At 48.4% G+C, this 14,416-nt stretch overlaps 1 protein-coding gene across 1 annotated transcript; it reads right to left on the bottom strand.

Annotated features, from left to right (window-relative positions):
• Positions 1-8,051: 8,051 nt before the first annotated feature.
• On the bottom strand, positions 8,052-14,343 carry l(3)neo43 (cytochrome c oxidase assembly protein COX16 homolog l(3)neo43). Its single transcript, XM_084582854.1, has 4 exons — positions 14,105-14,343; positions 12,311-12,382; positions 11,214-11,291; positions 8,052-8,246 (listed from the first exon to the last, which is right to left on the bottom strand). Exons 1-4 carry the CDS (start codon positions 14,180-14,182, stop codon positions 8,109-8,111), a joined length of 366 nt encoding a protein of 121 aa, XP_084438980.1. The 5' UTR covers positions 14,183-14,343; the 3' UTR covers positions 8,052-8,108.
• Positions 14,344-14,416: the final 73 nt, after the last annotated feature.

The following is a 14,416-nucleotide window of genomic DNA, read 5'->3' as shown; positions in this document are numbered from 1 at the left end:
CTGCTGCCTGGAAGACCTGCAAGCGGGGCACATGGTCTCGGGGGTCGCTGCCCTCAATAATGGTCACGAGTGGAAGCGTGGTTCAAATCCACTTGTGGGTGGGCGCAGTGCATGTGTCAGACGGTGACGTTCCGCGCAGATGACGGTGGTACTCGGACGAGGAGGAGGGTGAAAATTAGTTTTTCTTGTGCTTCTTTCCTGTTTACCGCGCGACTACTTCTCGTATTAGTCGTAGCACTGAATTAACGGCCTACTTGTTTCATGCAGCCAAAGGTGGCTGTGCCAAGGGCGAAGTGTACACGACGGGCCGAAGGGGCACCTGCGGTGAACATCGGTGCGGCGATCCCGAAAACTGGCCGAAGCCGTGCACGTTTGACCACGTCGGCGGATGCTTCTGCGAAGACAACCTCTACCGGAGGCAGTCCGACAAAAAATGCGTACCAAAAGACAAGTGCTGAGGGCAGCGCTAGTATACGTGGCGAGCCACATCCGCTCTGCTCAAGTTTGAATAAATTATGCGCTGGATTTTTCGTTTCTTACAAACGTCGCTTGTCGTTGTCGTTCATGTCGGTGGCACCCCTGAGCGGTTCAAACGGCTAGACAATTTTTTAGCGTACCGCGGCCCCTTTCCGCGTGCTGCTGGCATCATGCAATAGCTGATCTGCCCTTCAAAGTCTGTACACACAAGCTAGAGTTCAAAAGTTTTGGGAATGCTTGTTTCTGTTTGTGCATTGAGCCATATGTCGCTACCGTTGATTTGTTCATTACTGAAGGCTCGTCAACTTAGCCGCGTCAACAAATAGCTCACTCGAACGAGAACTGCGCCTGGGTCACGCTGCTTGCATCGGTATGTATTTCTGTCTCGACATATTCTCGGTATATTTCTGTCTCGGTATATTTCGTCGCAGTGCCCGAAGACAGGATGTGGGCCTGTAAGCGGCGTTTAAATTCCTTGAAAGCTACCGCTTGCGGCGCTTTCATTTAAAAAATTAGAGGGTCTCTTAGCTGTCTCTTAAGAAGAGAATGGTGGAAGTCTACCCTTCCTATCCTATAATTTGCCTCCCATCGTTAGCCTCTTGTCAGCATTCGTTGCAGTGCTACATATAATTGGAATTGGTTTAAAGTAAAGCAAAAGCGTAGTATCTGTTACACTTTCTCCGACAAGCGTGAGTGCGGACGATAGACCATCGCTCCTGTCGCGTGGCGTTCCTTGGCGCGCATTCAAGTGTGGCATTGCAGATGGCAGGGACGCATCCCGCCTCGGCCAATCAGAACACCGCAAAAGCGGGGACACACTTTGTCCACGACAGCATGAGCCATTAAAGGCTTTCGCCTTAAAAGGCACATCAGCCTTTGTAAGTTGCGCCAGCGGCTAGGCAATGCGCGAAAAGTTCCTGACAAATCGGCGGTAGTAAGCGCACAGCCAAAGAAATCGGCGCACGGCTTGTCGGAAGGCTGCGGAAACTGGGCGATCGCAGCAGTTTTCTGCAGGTCTGAGCGAACGCCATCCTTGCTCATGATATGGCCCGGGAATAAAAGATCCTCGTAGGCGTAGTGGCATTTTTCTGATTTTAACGTTAGTTCCGATGACTTGATGTCATCTAGCACTGTCCGCAGCCCTTTCAGGTGGTCTTCGAAGTTTGACGAGAGGACAACGACGTCATATATCAAACAAATCTGCTAATTCAAGCCAGCCAGGACAGTGTCCATTACTTGTTCGAACGTGGTTGTTGCGAAGCACAGGCCAAATGGCATTACCTTGAATTCGAAGAGGCCGTCTGGTGTTATGAACGCCGTCCACTCGAGGTCTTTTTCGTCGACCTCAATTTGCCAGTTCCCACTCTTGAAGTTCACGGACGAGAAATACAGAGCGTTGCTGAGATGGTCTAGAGTGTCATCGTTGCGAGGGAACGGGTAGAAATCCTTCTCCGTGACGATGTTCAATCGGCGGTAATCGATGCTAAAGCGAAGTGTACCGCCTTTCTTCACTAAGACGACTGGTGTCGCCCAGGGGCTGTTCGATGGCTCAATCACGTCACAGCGAAGCATTTCCTCAACTTGATCGCGGATGGCCTGGCGTTCTCGTGGTGGTACACGATATGGGCTTTGACGAAGAGGTCGGGTGTGTTCGTCTGTGATAATTCACGGCTTTGCCAACGCAGTCTGCCGCACCTTTCACGCTGAAGAAAAGCACTCGCTATAGCTTTCTAGAATACTGCGAATCCGGTCTTGCCTGTCTCGGGTTAGTGCTGTGTTGATGTTGAACGTGAGCTGCTTGGATAAGTTGGGTGCATCGTCTTCGGATTGGCCAGGGGAGAGCGAAGACATCTCGGCTGTCCGCTAGCTCATCGAGGAAAGGGATCGTCGTGCCCTTGTTGAGATGGCGGTATTCTTCTGTGAAGTGTGTTACCAGCACCTGAGCCTGTCCTCTCCGAAAGTTGGCGATGCCTACTGCGATGCCGAGACCTCGTTCCAAGAGCGATTGGGTGTCTCCTTCGATGACGCCTTTGGCGGTTTCGATGTCTACGCTACCCACGCAGACTATCATGCTTAATCTGGGTGGCACGGTCAATTCTCTGTCGAGGACGTTTAGCGCGACATGTTGAGTCGAAGTCGTCGTAACAGGTATGGCTTTGTCCGTCGAGAGCTTTGATGAGGTTGGATCTGAGGTTGATGATCGCCCTATGTTCATTTAAAAAGTCCACGCCCAAAATCACGTCGCTCAAACACTGCTGTAGAACCACGAAGCTCGTATGGGGTAAGTACGTTCATTTACGGTTACTCTTGCAGTGCATTCCCCCGACGGAATAATGAGGTTACCATCTGCGGTGCGAATCAGTGGGCCATCCCAAGCAGTGGTTACTTTCTTGAGCTACGCAGCGCAGGCTCCACTGACGACACTAGTCAGCTCCGGTGTCCACTAAGGCAGTAACCGTGCGACCGTCGATATCCACTTCAAGTTCACTTGTTCTTGCATTAGATGCTGGCTTCTGTGCTCGATCTCTACTTTGTCGTGTGCAGGTCAGGACCGGGGCACAAAGTTGTCATTTTGCGGAGCGGCGGTATGAACTCTGGTCGTGCTGTCGTCGTGCGTAGCGGCGGTGTCACTGAAGTCTGGACGAGTGATCGTCGAGGGCGTCTTCATAAGGAGCGTCGGCGTACTGGCGGCATCGTCGTCACTCGTCGTCGGCGACGGAGTATCTTCTCTAGTTCGCCGTATAGCAGCCTCACATCCAAAAGTTGCTCTCTTTAGTTTCCCCTGCGCGGCCTAGGGGACCTTCGTCGAACGTAGCTCTGGCCCTGCGACGCAAAGCGGGACCTGAACAGAGATGGGGAGCGTGACAGATGATTTGGCGACGCGTGGTCTCCCCTCCTCAGGAAATCGTCAATTTCCTGTGGTCGCTTTCCAGGACTACCAGGACGGGGTCGTGGGGCGTCAATGGCGAAACCACGCTGGCCGATAGTGGAGACAACCTGGGCCAGGGGGCGCTGCGCCGCTCTGTGCGTCAGCGCCCTCCGTGGAGACCTCGGCAAAACCTCCGCGTAGCGCGGCCGCATCGTCTACTACCCGCTACGTTGAAATGCATGTTGTCATCTGCTCCGCTCTGCATTCTAGCGCGCATCTATAGTGCTCTATAGCGCATCTACGTACGCTAGCGTTGATCTCCTCCTCCTGCCGCGTTCTGGCCGCCGCCACGTTCCAAGAAAGGGGGAAAAAGTACAATGATAAAATTACGGCACGCTTTTTCGTACAACTTGCATGGTAAACGGTAACGGGGTGGTTGTCGGCCCTTTTTTTTTTTAAGTATCTCGTACCGATCGTATCTCGCACCGCTGTTTGTCCCTGGCGGGACCACAGCGGCTATTGCGGAACCAAGTCGTCCTCAAATAACAGATATGTCAATCGCTCTATCCTCATACGCGATCCTGCTTCGGGAACTCACAACTGCTGACTCGCTCGAAGGGATGACTGAACTAGATTTTACAGAGAGTAGCTGTAGAACTAAGAAGACACAGGTTTCTGTGGAGAGGTCACCGTTTCCGTGGAAAGTCGTCAGGCATTTACTCGCTATTCGTCTCGTGGAGAGAAAGAAAACTGCCGCAAGAATGGCATGCCTCGGCTTCTGGTGAATGACCCAGGCCGTTAGGAACCAGTGGTCGTTAAAGGAAGATAGGCTATCGATTTGGGACAGCAGCGCAGCAGCAGCGAACTTCCCCTGGCCGCTGTCGGTATGAATCAAAGGGTAAGGCGGCATGCTTTGCGCCTTCGTAGGGAACACGTCCAAAAAGTTCCGAAAACGGCCACCACTGCACTGGTAGCATCCTGTGTAGTCGTCACTGTGCTAAAGCGAATGGGTCAGTATGGATCGCAACGTTCACTTTCCTTGACCTTGTTAGGGGGTTGTCTAAAACGTCTGTCCCCTAAGAGTTGAATGGGCCCCTTTCTGGTAAGCATGTCTCAAAGAGAAAGGAAGCTCACCAAGCGGCGCCAGGAGCACTCGTCGCTGTTTATACGCGTATCAATGATTCTCCGCACGAAGGCTGGATCCTTCATTCTCTGAACAGGATGGACAGAGATATCGGGGCTTCCTCATTATTCTTTACTCTCCCACATCTTAACAACACAAGGGGTGCCGCCTCGGTCCCTCAAAATATATGTCGCTTGCCTCTACCCTTCGAGTAGCGAATCCACGTGTTCATGTTTTATTTATTTTTTTATGTCTCAATTAATGCCTGCCAACAAGCGCACTTTGAAAAAAATGCTCGTGGCTATCGTCTTTCAGGACCTGAAGCGGCACGCAGTGATGATAGTCTATCAGTTAATCATAATTTCTCGCTTTCGCAAAGCACCGACAAAAAACACGCTTCCAACCAGCCTCTTTGTTAGCCGGGGAACCGAAAAAAGCAAAAATGAGAAACACCACTGGCGAAGAGCGCCGGCTTTGCTCGCGTATGTACGCGGCTGTTCCCCTCCTCCACGTTATCATTCTCCTGCTCCGAGTAGCTGCGCCTAGCACGCGCTCCCGCGCGGGCGGGCTGCGCAGACACCAAGGGCAGCGCGTAGACGTGGCCTCCGAGATCACCTCCGCGCGCGAAGGTGATCTCGGAGGCCGTGCCGTAGGTTTTGTAGTTCCTCTCCTCTCCGCCAGAAACCGAGCACTGGCGTCGCGAAACGGTCAGTGACGGAGGGTGTGTCCGGCCTCACCACAACAGAAGCAGAGTGGTCGGTTGTTAGAGTCCTCCAGGCACCGCATTTTCTGGGGCTTGAAGGTCTCTCGTATGCTTGGCGGGCAGGGGCCAATTGGTGGCACCCGGAAACAGGATGGTAGGGCAAGAGCTTGGTGTCCCACGTCGTGAGGGAGAGCTACGTATGGCGCCAGCATAGCTCACGGCTGGTGGTTGCTCAGGGGCGTCTATTTGGGTTGTAGTTGCACCAAGTGCCTGCTTTACCTCTTCATGGACGATGTCCGTAAGCGTCGCTACTTGAGGCTGTTGAGGTGAAGGTAACAACGGGCGAAGCTCTTCTCGGACGAGCTCTCGGATGATATCGAGCAGACTGTCGTTGCCCAGAGACGTTTCAATGACGCGGATAGGCAAGGCGTGAGCCGGGCGATTGTACTGCCTGGCTCGGGAGTTCTCTCCATGGTGGACGCTTCCTGAACGAATCTACCAGCGGGCATGAAGATCATGTCTTTTATCCTTTGAAGGTTCAGATAGAACTATGCAATAGAGCTTTGCACGGCCTCGGGCCGGCCCGAAAGCCCGTACCCGGTCTTGCCCGCGGGCCGCGCTCGGCTCGGAGCCAAGGTATATTTGTCTCGGGTGCGCCGGACAAGGCCAGACAATCCGATCGAGAAAACACGGAACTTTTTGCGAAAACGCGAATACGGCCATATTGCGATAAGCGCCTAGAATGCACAGCATTTTCGCGCCTCTATCCCACGCGAGAGCTACAGAGTTCTTCCCCGGCGTCGACCCGCCTTTACACCCAGCCTCTTTGCCACGAACGAACCTTTGGTAGGCGACTGCGACCGAGTGAGGGGCCGCTTGTGCACTATTTAGTTTCGCAGGTAACACCGGCTCTGACTTTTAGGTACACGTTTCTACATTCGCGACAAGCTGTCGCCTATCAAACGTCTCTGTTGTGGCTTACTCATGCCTCGTCATGGCCTCGTTTGACGCGGGACATAACTCAAAGCATGTACGGTGCAAGAGTTTCCTCTTGTTTCTTTTGTTGCGAAAGTTCACCTGAAATACACACAGTGAGCCAGGCAAGCTTACCGAGTACTTATCCACAAAATCAACCTCCTGTTTAGGTTAGAGCACCGCACTTTTAAAGAAGCAAACAATCTGCTTACCGAAAACTTGCTTTCCTATCAAAACACGTGCTAGTCATTTCGGCCACAAGTTATAGAAACTTCAGCGATAGCGGTTCATTATACATCATCATCACCATCCGGACTATGCCTACTGCAGGGCGAATTACTCTCCCATAATCCTCCAATTAACCCGGTCCTGTGCTAGCATGCATCCACTTGACCCCTGCGAACTTCTTAACCTCATCCTGCCCACCTAACTTTATGCCACCCACCGCTGCGTTCTCCTTCCCTTGGAATCCAGTTTGTTACCCTAAATGACCATTTGTTATCCTCTCTTCGCACTGCATGCCCTGCCCATGCCCATTTCTTTTTGATTTCCACTAGAATGTCAGTGACTTGGGTTATTTCTCTGACCCACTCTGCACGCTTCCTATATATCTCTTAATGTTGCCCCTACCCCTTTTCATTCCATAGCCATACGCCTTTTCATTAGCCTCCATGTTTCAGCCCCATAGGTGAGTACAGGTAAGATGCAACTGTTGTATACTTTCCTCTTGAACGATACCGGTAGGCTTTTAGTCATATTCTGCGAGTACTTGCCAAACGCGCTCCATCCCAATATTGTTATTTCCCTTTCATGGTCCAGATCTGCGGTTATATACATGTCCTAAGTAGGCATATTCGCCTACTACTTACAGTGCTTCGCTACCTAAAGTGAACTGTTGCTCCTTCCCGACGCTGTTGAATGTTGCATTAGTCTTCCGCATATTAATTTTCAAGCCTACTTTTCTGCTTTCCTGTCTTGGTCATCAATCATTCTTTGCAGTTCATCCCTTGAGTTACTTAGCAAGGCAATGTCATCAGCGAATCACATATTACTGAGGTATTCATCTACCCTTATCCCTAACTGCTCTCATTCCAAGTATCTGAATACTTCCTCTAAGCAAGCTGTGAATAGTATTGGGAGATAGTGTCTCCTTGCCTAACTTTTCCTCCATCGAACTTCGTTGCGGCTACTGGCAAACCTTTGTTGACAAACAAGACCGCGAGAAGACAGCTTTTGTCACACCTGATGAACTTTACCAATTTAAGTTCATGCCTTTCGCACTTTGTAATGCCCCTGTCAAGTTTGAATGCTTATTGTTTCTATAGTAATAAATGCCACTCATTTCAGCACACTGACGGTTCATATTGCTTTGTTCTCAACAGCAAGGCCATCCGTGGTCAGCTTGAACACAGTTGCACTCTCAATGACGAGGTGGGATGGCAGTCTGAATGCTAGAAACGGATGAGAGGAAAATATATATTTATATTCGGCACCCGTATTTCAAAAAGCTCCATTCAATGAAAACTGATCCTATGTGGCCCATTATGGCTCTATGACTTGTCAAGCAATGGAAGAAGCAAATATTTATGAGAAAATTGCATTTAAATATTTGCTCTCCACACTACTCAAACATGTGATGCCTACACTGAAAGATTCCATGATCACCGCTTGAATGTGAAAGGTGGCATAGCCTAGCCTATTGGATCCATGCCCGAGAAATTGCAACAACGACTTTCAAAAGTGGTTAGTGATGGCAACAAGTGCATTCCACTTCATGCCTTACCTATAGCTTATAAAATCTCTATTTTCAATGGAATCATCATTTCTGATGTTAGAACATGATGTCATCTTGCACAAGCAGTATTTTAGCACTAGATAGCTTATCGCTGAGCAACATAGCATCTTACATTGCACAACATAACGTTTATTTGTCTCTCAATTTATGTACAGGAAACTAAGTGCTAGGATTTTCCAGGCTGCTGCTGCTGTTGTTTACCCTTTTGGCGTTCCTTAAGAAGCTTGTTATACTCGTTTCCTTCCTCCCATGGTCGGGGTCCTCTTATATTCTTCCAGTTATCAATGTCTAAAGCCTGCACCTCCTGAAAGGAGAACGTTTGCAACCATGATTAAAGCGCACACTCCTGCTTTACCTTTTGACCACACCTGCAATGAATCTGCACACGCTTCGTGTTGCAGTGAAATATGACAAGCACCACCTTAATGTACTGTCTTTGTCAAAAGTAACCGAGCAGCCTCGCTGGCTGGCAGAGCGGTCATGGGGCCGAGCAGCGACGCAACCACCGCCGTCGCTCTGACCGTTGTTCTCTGGCGGCGAGTGTAAGCTGGCTGATGTAAGTACGCTCCCTCACTCTCCTCTTGGGATGATAAAAAGTAAGCGAGTATCAGCATCCGATTTCGCGCCTTCAGAGCGCTGTGCTCATGAAAGGCACTCTGTACAGCAATACTTGCTCAATGCCTGCATTTGGCTGACCCTGTGACGCTGCGCTCTTCGTTGGAATGCTTTCGCGCATAATATCAGTACAATGCTCCGGTAGTTACGACGACAATGCTAATAGTTGCTTTTCTGCTCATTTGGAGCATCGGAAAAGTAAAACGGGAAATGAATTTACAAAACTCGATGTGCTTATTCCTGTGGTTCCCAGTCGTCTGTTGTGATGACCACCGGCTTGGTTTCAACGCTTTGTAAAGCTGGAAGGAAAAACAAGAAAAGATTTCCACCTGTTTAGAGTGCCCCTCTTGCTACGTAGTGTATTTCGCGCCATTTGGTAACATACAAAACCAGTGTAATGTTTTTCGCTTTGGTAATTATGTTCATGCATTAACCTGCAAGCAATTTATTCGTTTAATGAGCAAACTGCATGAAAAAATGTCATTCTCACAGCTCGAACACATGGCAATAATTTCTTCTAAGTACGACAGTTTTTCTTTATTGGGACAGCATATATATGTAAGAGCTATATGTTCTAGAAATGAACAGAATCTGGATACGTAGCATTTGGACTGCGAACTAGTTTTGTGTTACTCGCTATTACCTAGCCCCTTGATTGGTGATTTAATGTCCGCTGGCAGTGTGGTGCCGTCGGTAATTCGTCTAATAAGATGTTGGAATGGGCCTTCATGCGCGACGCAAGATAATTTTTGCAAACATGAGATTCCCAGGTCTTGCTGAAGTCCCTAGCCACAACAGAGTGAAGATTCAGCGGAAGGTTCGATGCAAGTAGAAGGACAATTTCTTTGCAGGCACCTTGCGTAATAATAGAGTCCTCTGGTAATAGCAAAGCGTTCTGGAGGACCATACGATAGGAACCATTTAAATCACTCATTTTCTACTACCAAAAATTTCTGAGGCAGTTGCAATCTGTGAACAAATTTTTGGCATTCAGTTTGGAGTCACAATCGCGAAATCCATTTCAAGCGGAGGTAATGCGATGTTGGCAGATATCGCTTCATCACATATGGTGAATTTCAATCACAGAGCAGGAGCACTTTCAGAGCAACGTTTTCTGCTCCTTTCGGAGCAATTGTCTTCCAAACGCAGATCCGGAACACGGATCGCGTCTTCCAAACGCAGAACGGGAGCAATTGCCGAGCAAGGGTCGCTCCGCGGAGCAGTCAAAACTGCTCCGCCGAAATCGGGGGAACCGACCGGAAGTTTGCGTGACGTGACTTTCCGAGAGACGCTTGCGCATGCGCTAGCTAGCGCATCCATTTCCGGTGGCTCGCCGCGTTGGCTTCTGGTCTCTGCAACGCGCCGCTCCATAGCAGACGATCAGTATTTGCCGCCGCCATGGATGGTGATTCGCGTCGCGCTCTTGCGCTCGCTTTGCTTGAGGACAGCGAGTCGGAGAGCAGCAGTTCCGACTCATCTGTCGAAGAATCAAGAATCAACTATTTATATGTCCATCGTCCGTGTAAACTCAAAGCCGCGCACGTTACAGCTCAGCTCTGGAAGACTGCAAACATTCGGTACGTGAACCGAAGTTTTCTTCCATATTAAAGAAAGTGCTGAAGGAGTCTTACCGTGTGTGTCCGCGCTCGGCTCTTCGAGCAAGGAGGATATAATTGCGTAAACGACTGGTGTAACCTTCATATCAAAGGGAAGAAAGGCTGCAGGCTTGCAAAGCAGACGACGCGAGCGCACGAAAAGCACGGGCAAGTGCAAGGAATGACGGGTACTTTCTCCGTCTCCGTTTGCTCGCGAGCGCCACCTACTTGCTCCGGCCAGAGCAAGAGCATTCGAAACGCAGAGTCTGGGAGCGTGCTCTCCGCTGGATTGAGGCGTTCTGTGATGGAGCGTGCGCGCTGCTCCAGTTCTGCGATTGGAATTCGCCAATAGACATGAATAGCCACACATTGGCGGAAATTATTGCATAGTTAATTTTTGCTTTTCTAGCTCAACGTGGCGCCACAATTGAAGACTACGAATGGCGGAATAAACCACACGAACATCACAAACGAGAGACAAGCAACTATTTATTTAAATTGTTGCATCTACAGGAACTGTATACTGATATTAAACGCGCAAGGTATTCTAACGAAGGCACAGCTTAACGGCCCGAGCCAAATATGAGCATTCAGCAAGATTCGCTGTGCACAGCGCCCTCCATGACTTGCACAGCGGTTAAAAAGCATAAAATCGAATGCCGCACATGCTACCCGCTTATATTTTATCATCCCAAGAAAGATGGCGAGGGAGCATGCTTACGTCAGACAGCTTGCACTCACAGCCGGGGAGCAGCGGCCACAGACGGCGACCGCCATGCCGTGGCTTGACCCAGCACCTGCTCCGCTTGCTGGCTGGGCTGCTCGGTTACTTTTGGCAAAGACTGTACATTCTTCACATAATACCACTCATCCATATCACTCACAGGAGAATCAGTTTCCAATGTTTTCACAAGAGACTGTTTACTAGCAGTGCAAGGGATATTGGCATAATGCCTTGTCTGGATGATTGCTGCCTAATCTAGTAACTATCAGCAATACCTAGTGACATTTAGAGTCCATGTCTAACTAACAGCTTCCAAAATAAAACCATGAACACTTGCCTTATAAATAGCCTCCAAGGTGACCTCCTCAGGATCTTTCATCTTGATGCCAGCTTCCTCAGCATCTTTTCTTGTGAACTGGGCACAGTGCAGAACACAACATGAAGGAAACGCATGTACTGTAAAGGCAGCTCATCAGAAACTTTAATGACACCTAAAAAAACAAAAATATTAGAAATCCTTTATGTACTCACACTTCAGTGCTATAGTACTCTTTATGTTCCTAGGGTAGAGGCGGGGAAGCCTCAGTTCGCAGGTCGAGCCAACATTTCGACAAGTGGACTCGTCTGGGTCAGACGCCCAGACGAGTCCACTTGTCGAAATGTTGGCTCGACCTGCGAACTGAAGCGTGCTCCCCTCTACCCTTGTTCAGTGCTCTTTCATACCGCATTGGCCACCTTCTTCCTCTCGTTTTACCTGGATCTTTATGTTTCTAGTATCAAAATGCTGTCATCACAAAATTTTCAACTCATATTCTCACTGTAGATGATAATTGGTTCACAGGAAGGGAAAGGCATAGTATCTATCACACTTGTTGCTGCGGACACCTGAACCACAACATAAGAGAAGGAAGGTGGGAGTGAAAGTGGAGAGAAAGAGGAGCTATAGTGGAGGGATGTGGAGTAATTTCGACCCCCCTGGGGATCTTTAACATGCACTGACATCGTTATCCCCCCCCAACTAACAAGAACCTCAAGTCTTTTCGTTTCATGGCCACATAGGTTGTTGCATATTGCCTTGCCACGTCCAAGTATGCTGTGCTCGTCGGTATGGTAGGTGTCATCGAGTGCTTGGCTTTGTGCTGACAGCGTGCGTCGTATCGGCCAGGGAGCATGTTTTTTGGTAGCGGTTTCTCTCTCTCTCTCGTATATTATTTCCCTTTGTAAATAGTTTGTTTTTATGTTGATTATAATGCCTGCATTTAATGTCGTGCCTTTATACTGAAAAGTACTGAAAAGGTAGGTCAAGTTTCTACCTGCAACATGCTTGAAAGAAATTGCTATTATATGTATGTGCTGCAAGTGCAATGGAGCTAGGAAGGATGCAGAAGGAAATAGCCACTGCAAACAAGAAAAAGAAAAACAAAACCCACGCACCTCTTGCTTCCTGAATTCGTAGCGAAGGGATGTAAACTCCTTGAGGCCTATAGATCCGCCTATCATAAACACCTGAAAAAGGCATTTATACATTGCATAAACATAAAAATCTAACTTCAGCATGCCATATCACAAAACGTGGGCTGCATAATGGAGCATAGCTCACACAGCTCAGCTCTGTTACAGAAGGCAGTCCTGTACCACAAGGCAAAAAGGCGTGTACTGCTAACACCAAAAAAGCTTTCTTATGCATTAGCATGTTGTGTAGTACTGAAATCAGGAAAGCTATGCTGGTTGACATTAAGCATTTATAATCAGCCTAACAAAGTCCAGTACAGGACAAGAACCTCTCCCATAGCCCCCCAACTGGCCTGTCAAGTGCTAACAAGCATTACATGTTGCGGTCACCAAATATATCAAAGGGCACAGCAGAATAAAAGCAAACATCATCAAAAGGTGCAATGAGATTTGTATTATGACCTTACTTTATGCCTCACTGCTGGAGGGCCATTATTATCCCTGCATTACACTAAATAACCATGGCAAGTAAGGTGGTCCACTTTAACAATATAGTGTAAATAGTATAGCGTTCAACGGAACACCGTCTTTTTAGCTTGGCCAGTGACCCAACCTTCATTGTTGTGTTGTAATAATATGGTGTAAAGTTTACAAACATTCGATGGCATGAGACTTTAGGCCTTAAAAAAATTCAGGGAAACTAAAGTGAGCCGTGGTGAGCTAATGTAGACGAGGAAAAGAGAAACCTCCGTACGTGCTAGCTTTGCGATCAGATTGGTTTGGTTTGTGGGGTTTAAAGTCTGGGTCCGGAAACTTTGAACACCTGAGGTTATTTAACGTGCACTGACATCGCACTGAACACAGACGCGTTGCTTTTCGCCTTTACCGAAAGGCGGCTGCCGCGGACGGGATTCGATCCCGTATCCCGTCACACGGCAACGTAATTTCAATGAAAGCACATTCGCAGACGACACTTGGTAGCGGATCAGCGCTCGTGGCATTGCACGCAGCTAGCATATACGAAAGACTCGGTGAGCTTCACCAAGCCCTCTTTTTACACCGCGCCAGGAAGCATGGCTTCTCTATGTAGCGGTCTATCACAAGCGGTGAATCACTAAAAAAAAAAAAAAAAAAAAATGCAGTTGCTCATCTTGCTGTACGGTTACAGTTAATGCAGACAAAATAAAAATTGACTCTAGTAGTTGTAGCTTTATGTACATGTAGCTTTATCTGGTCTAAAATTTTTCTTTGTGCGACAGGTCGGTGTTTGAGCGCTTTAGACAGATGTGCTGAGGACTGTACGTTACATGCGTACAATGGGGATAATCAATCATCGTCACACCAGATAGACCGAACCCTCATATGCTTTGTGCTTTTGAAACTTTAATTAACCTGAAGCGAACTTTCATGTTCAGACGTGTGTTGGGTCTCCGTCTCGCGCAAGCGATGCGCATTGAAGGCGGGCGGAGTAAGGTACTAACACTTTCAAAGAATTTATTTATGCACAAGTTCTCTAGCCACGACTCCTGATTCACACGAGAGCCTTTAGGTAGATCGAAAATTGTCTTCTGAGAACAATACATGCAAGCTACTACTACTACCTATCATTGCACTCGATCCGAAACTTGTCTGAAGCAGCAGGACCACACACATATCCTCAGGACTGATGCGAACGTTGCAGTATCGTGCTCTTAGTGTGTAGCTACGCTCCACGTGCCTATAGTGGCTGTAACCTTGGCTGAAACTTCAGATTTCAATGTTTCGAGGGGAGCATACCATGAAGGGAATGCCAAGTCGTAGAAACTTGCGTTTGTAGATGGACTCGAAAAGAGATCGCAAATAGACCGCAGCCATAACAAAAAGTTTCAGCTTGTGAGCAACTCTAGTCACGTTACGACAGCCATGAAAATTAATGCAATAGTTTAGACAAGCACATTTTGCTTTCAACTGGTTGCGGCAAAAACGGCACACGAACAAACTTGAGCACACGAACAACCATCACACCACGGTAAACAACGATTGTTCTTATTTCGACGGTAACGGGGTAACGGCTGAGAAATAATTTTTTTTTATTTTGCGTGATAATTT

The sequence above is a fragment of the Amblyomma maculatum genome, chromosome 10 (assembly GCF_055883805.1).
Source record: "Amblyomma maculatum isolate TAMU_Amacu chromosome 10, ASM5588380v1, whole genome shotgun sequence".
Lineage (NCBI taxonomy): Eukaryota > Metazoa > Arthropoda > Arachnida > Ixodida > Ixodidae > Amblyomma > Amblyomma maculatum.
The sequence above is the reverse complement of the archived record's forward strand: the minus strand, read 5'-3'. Positions and strand labels throughout refer to the sequence as shown.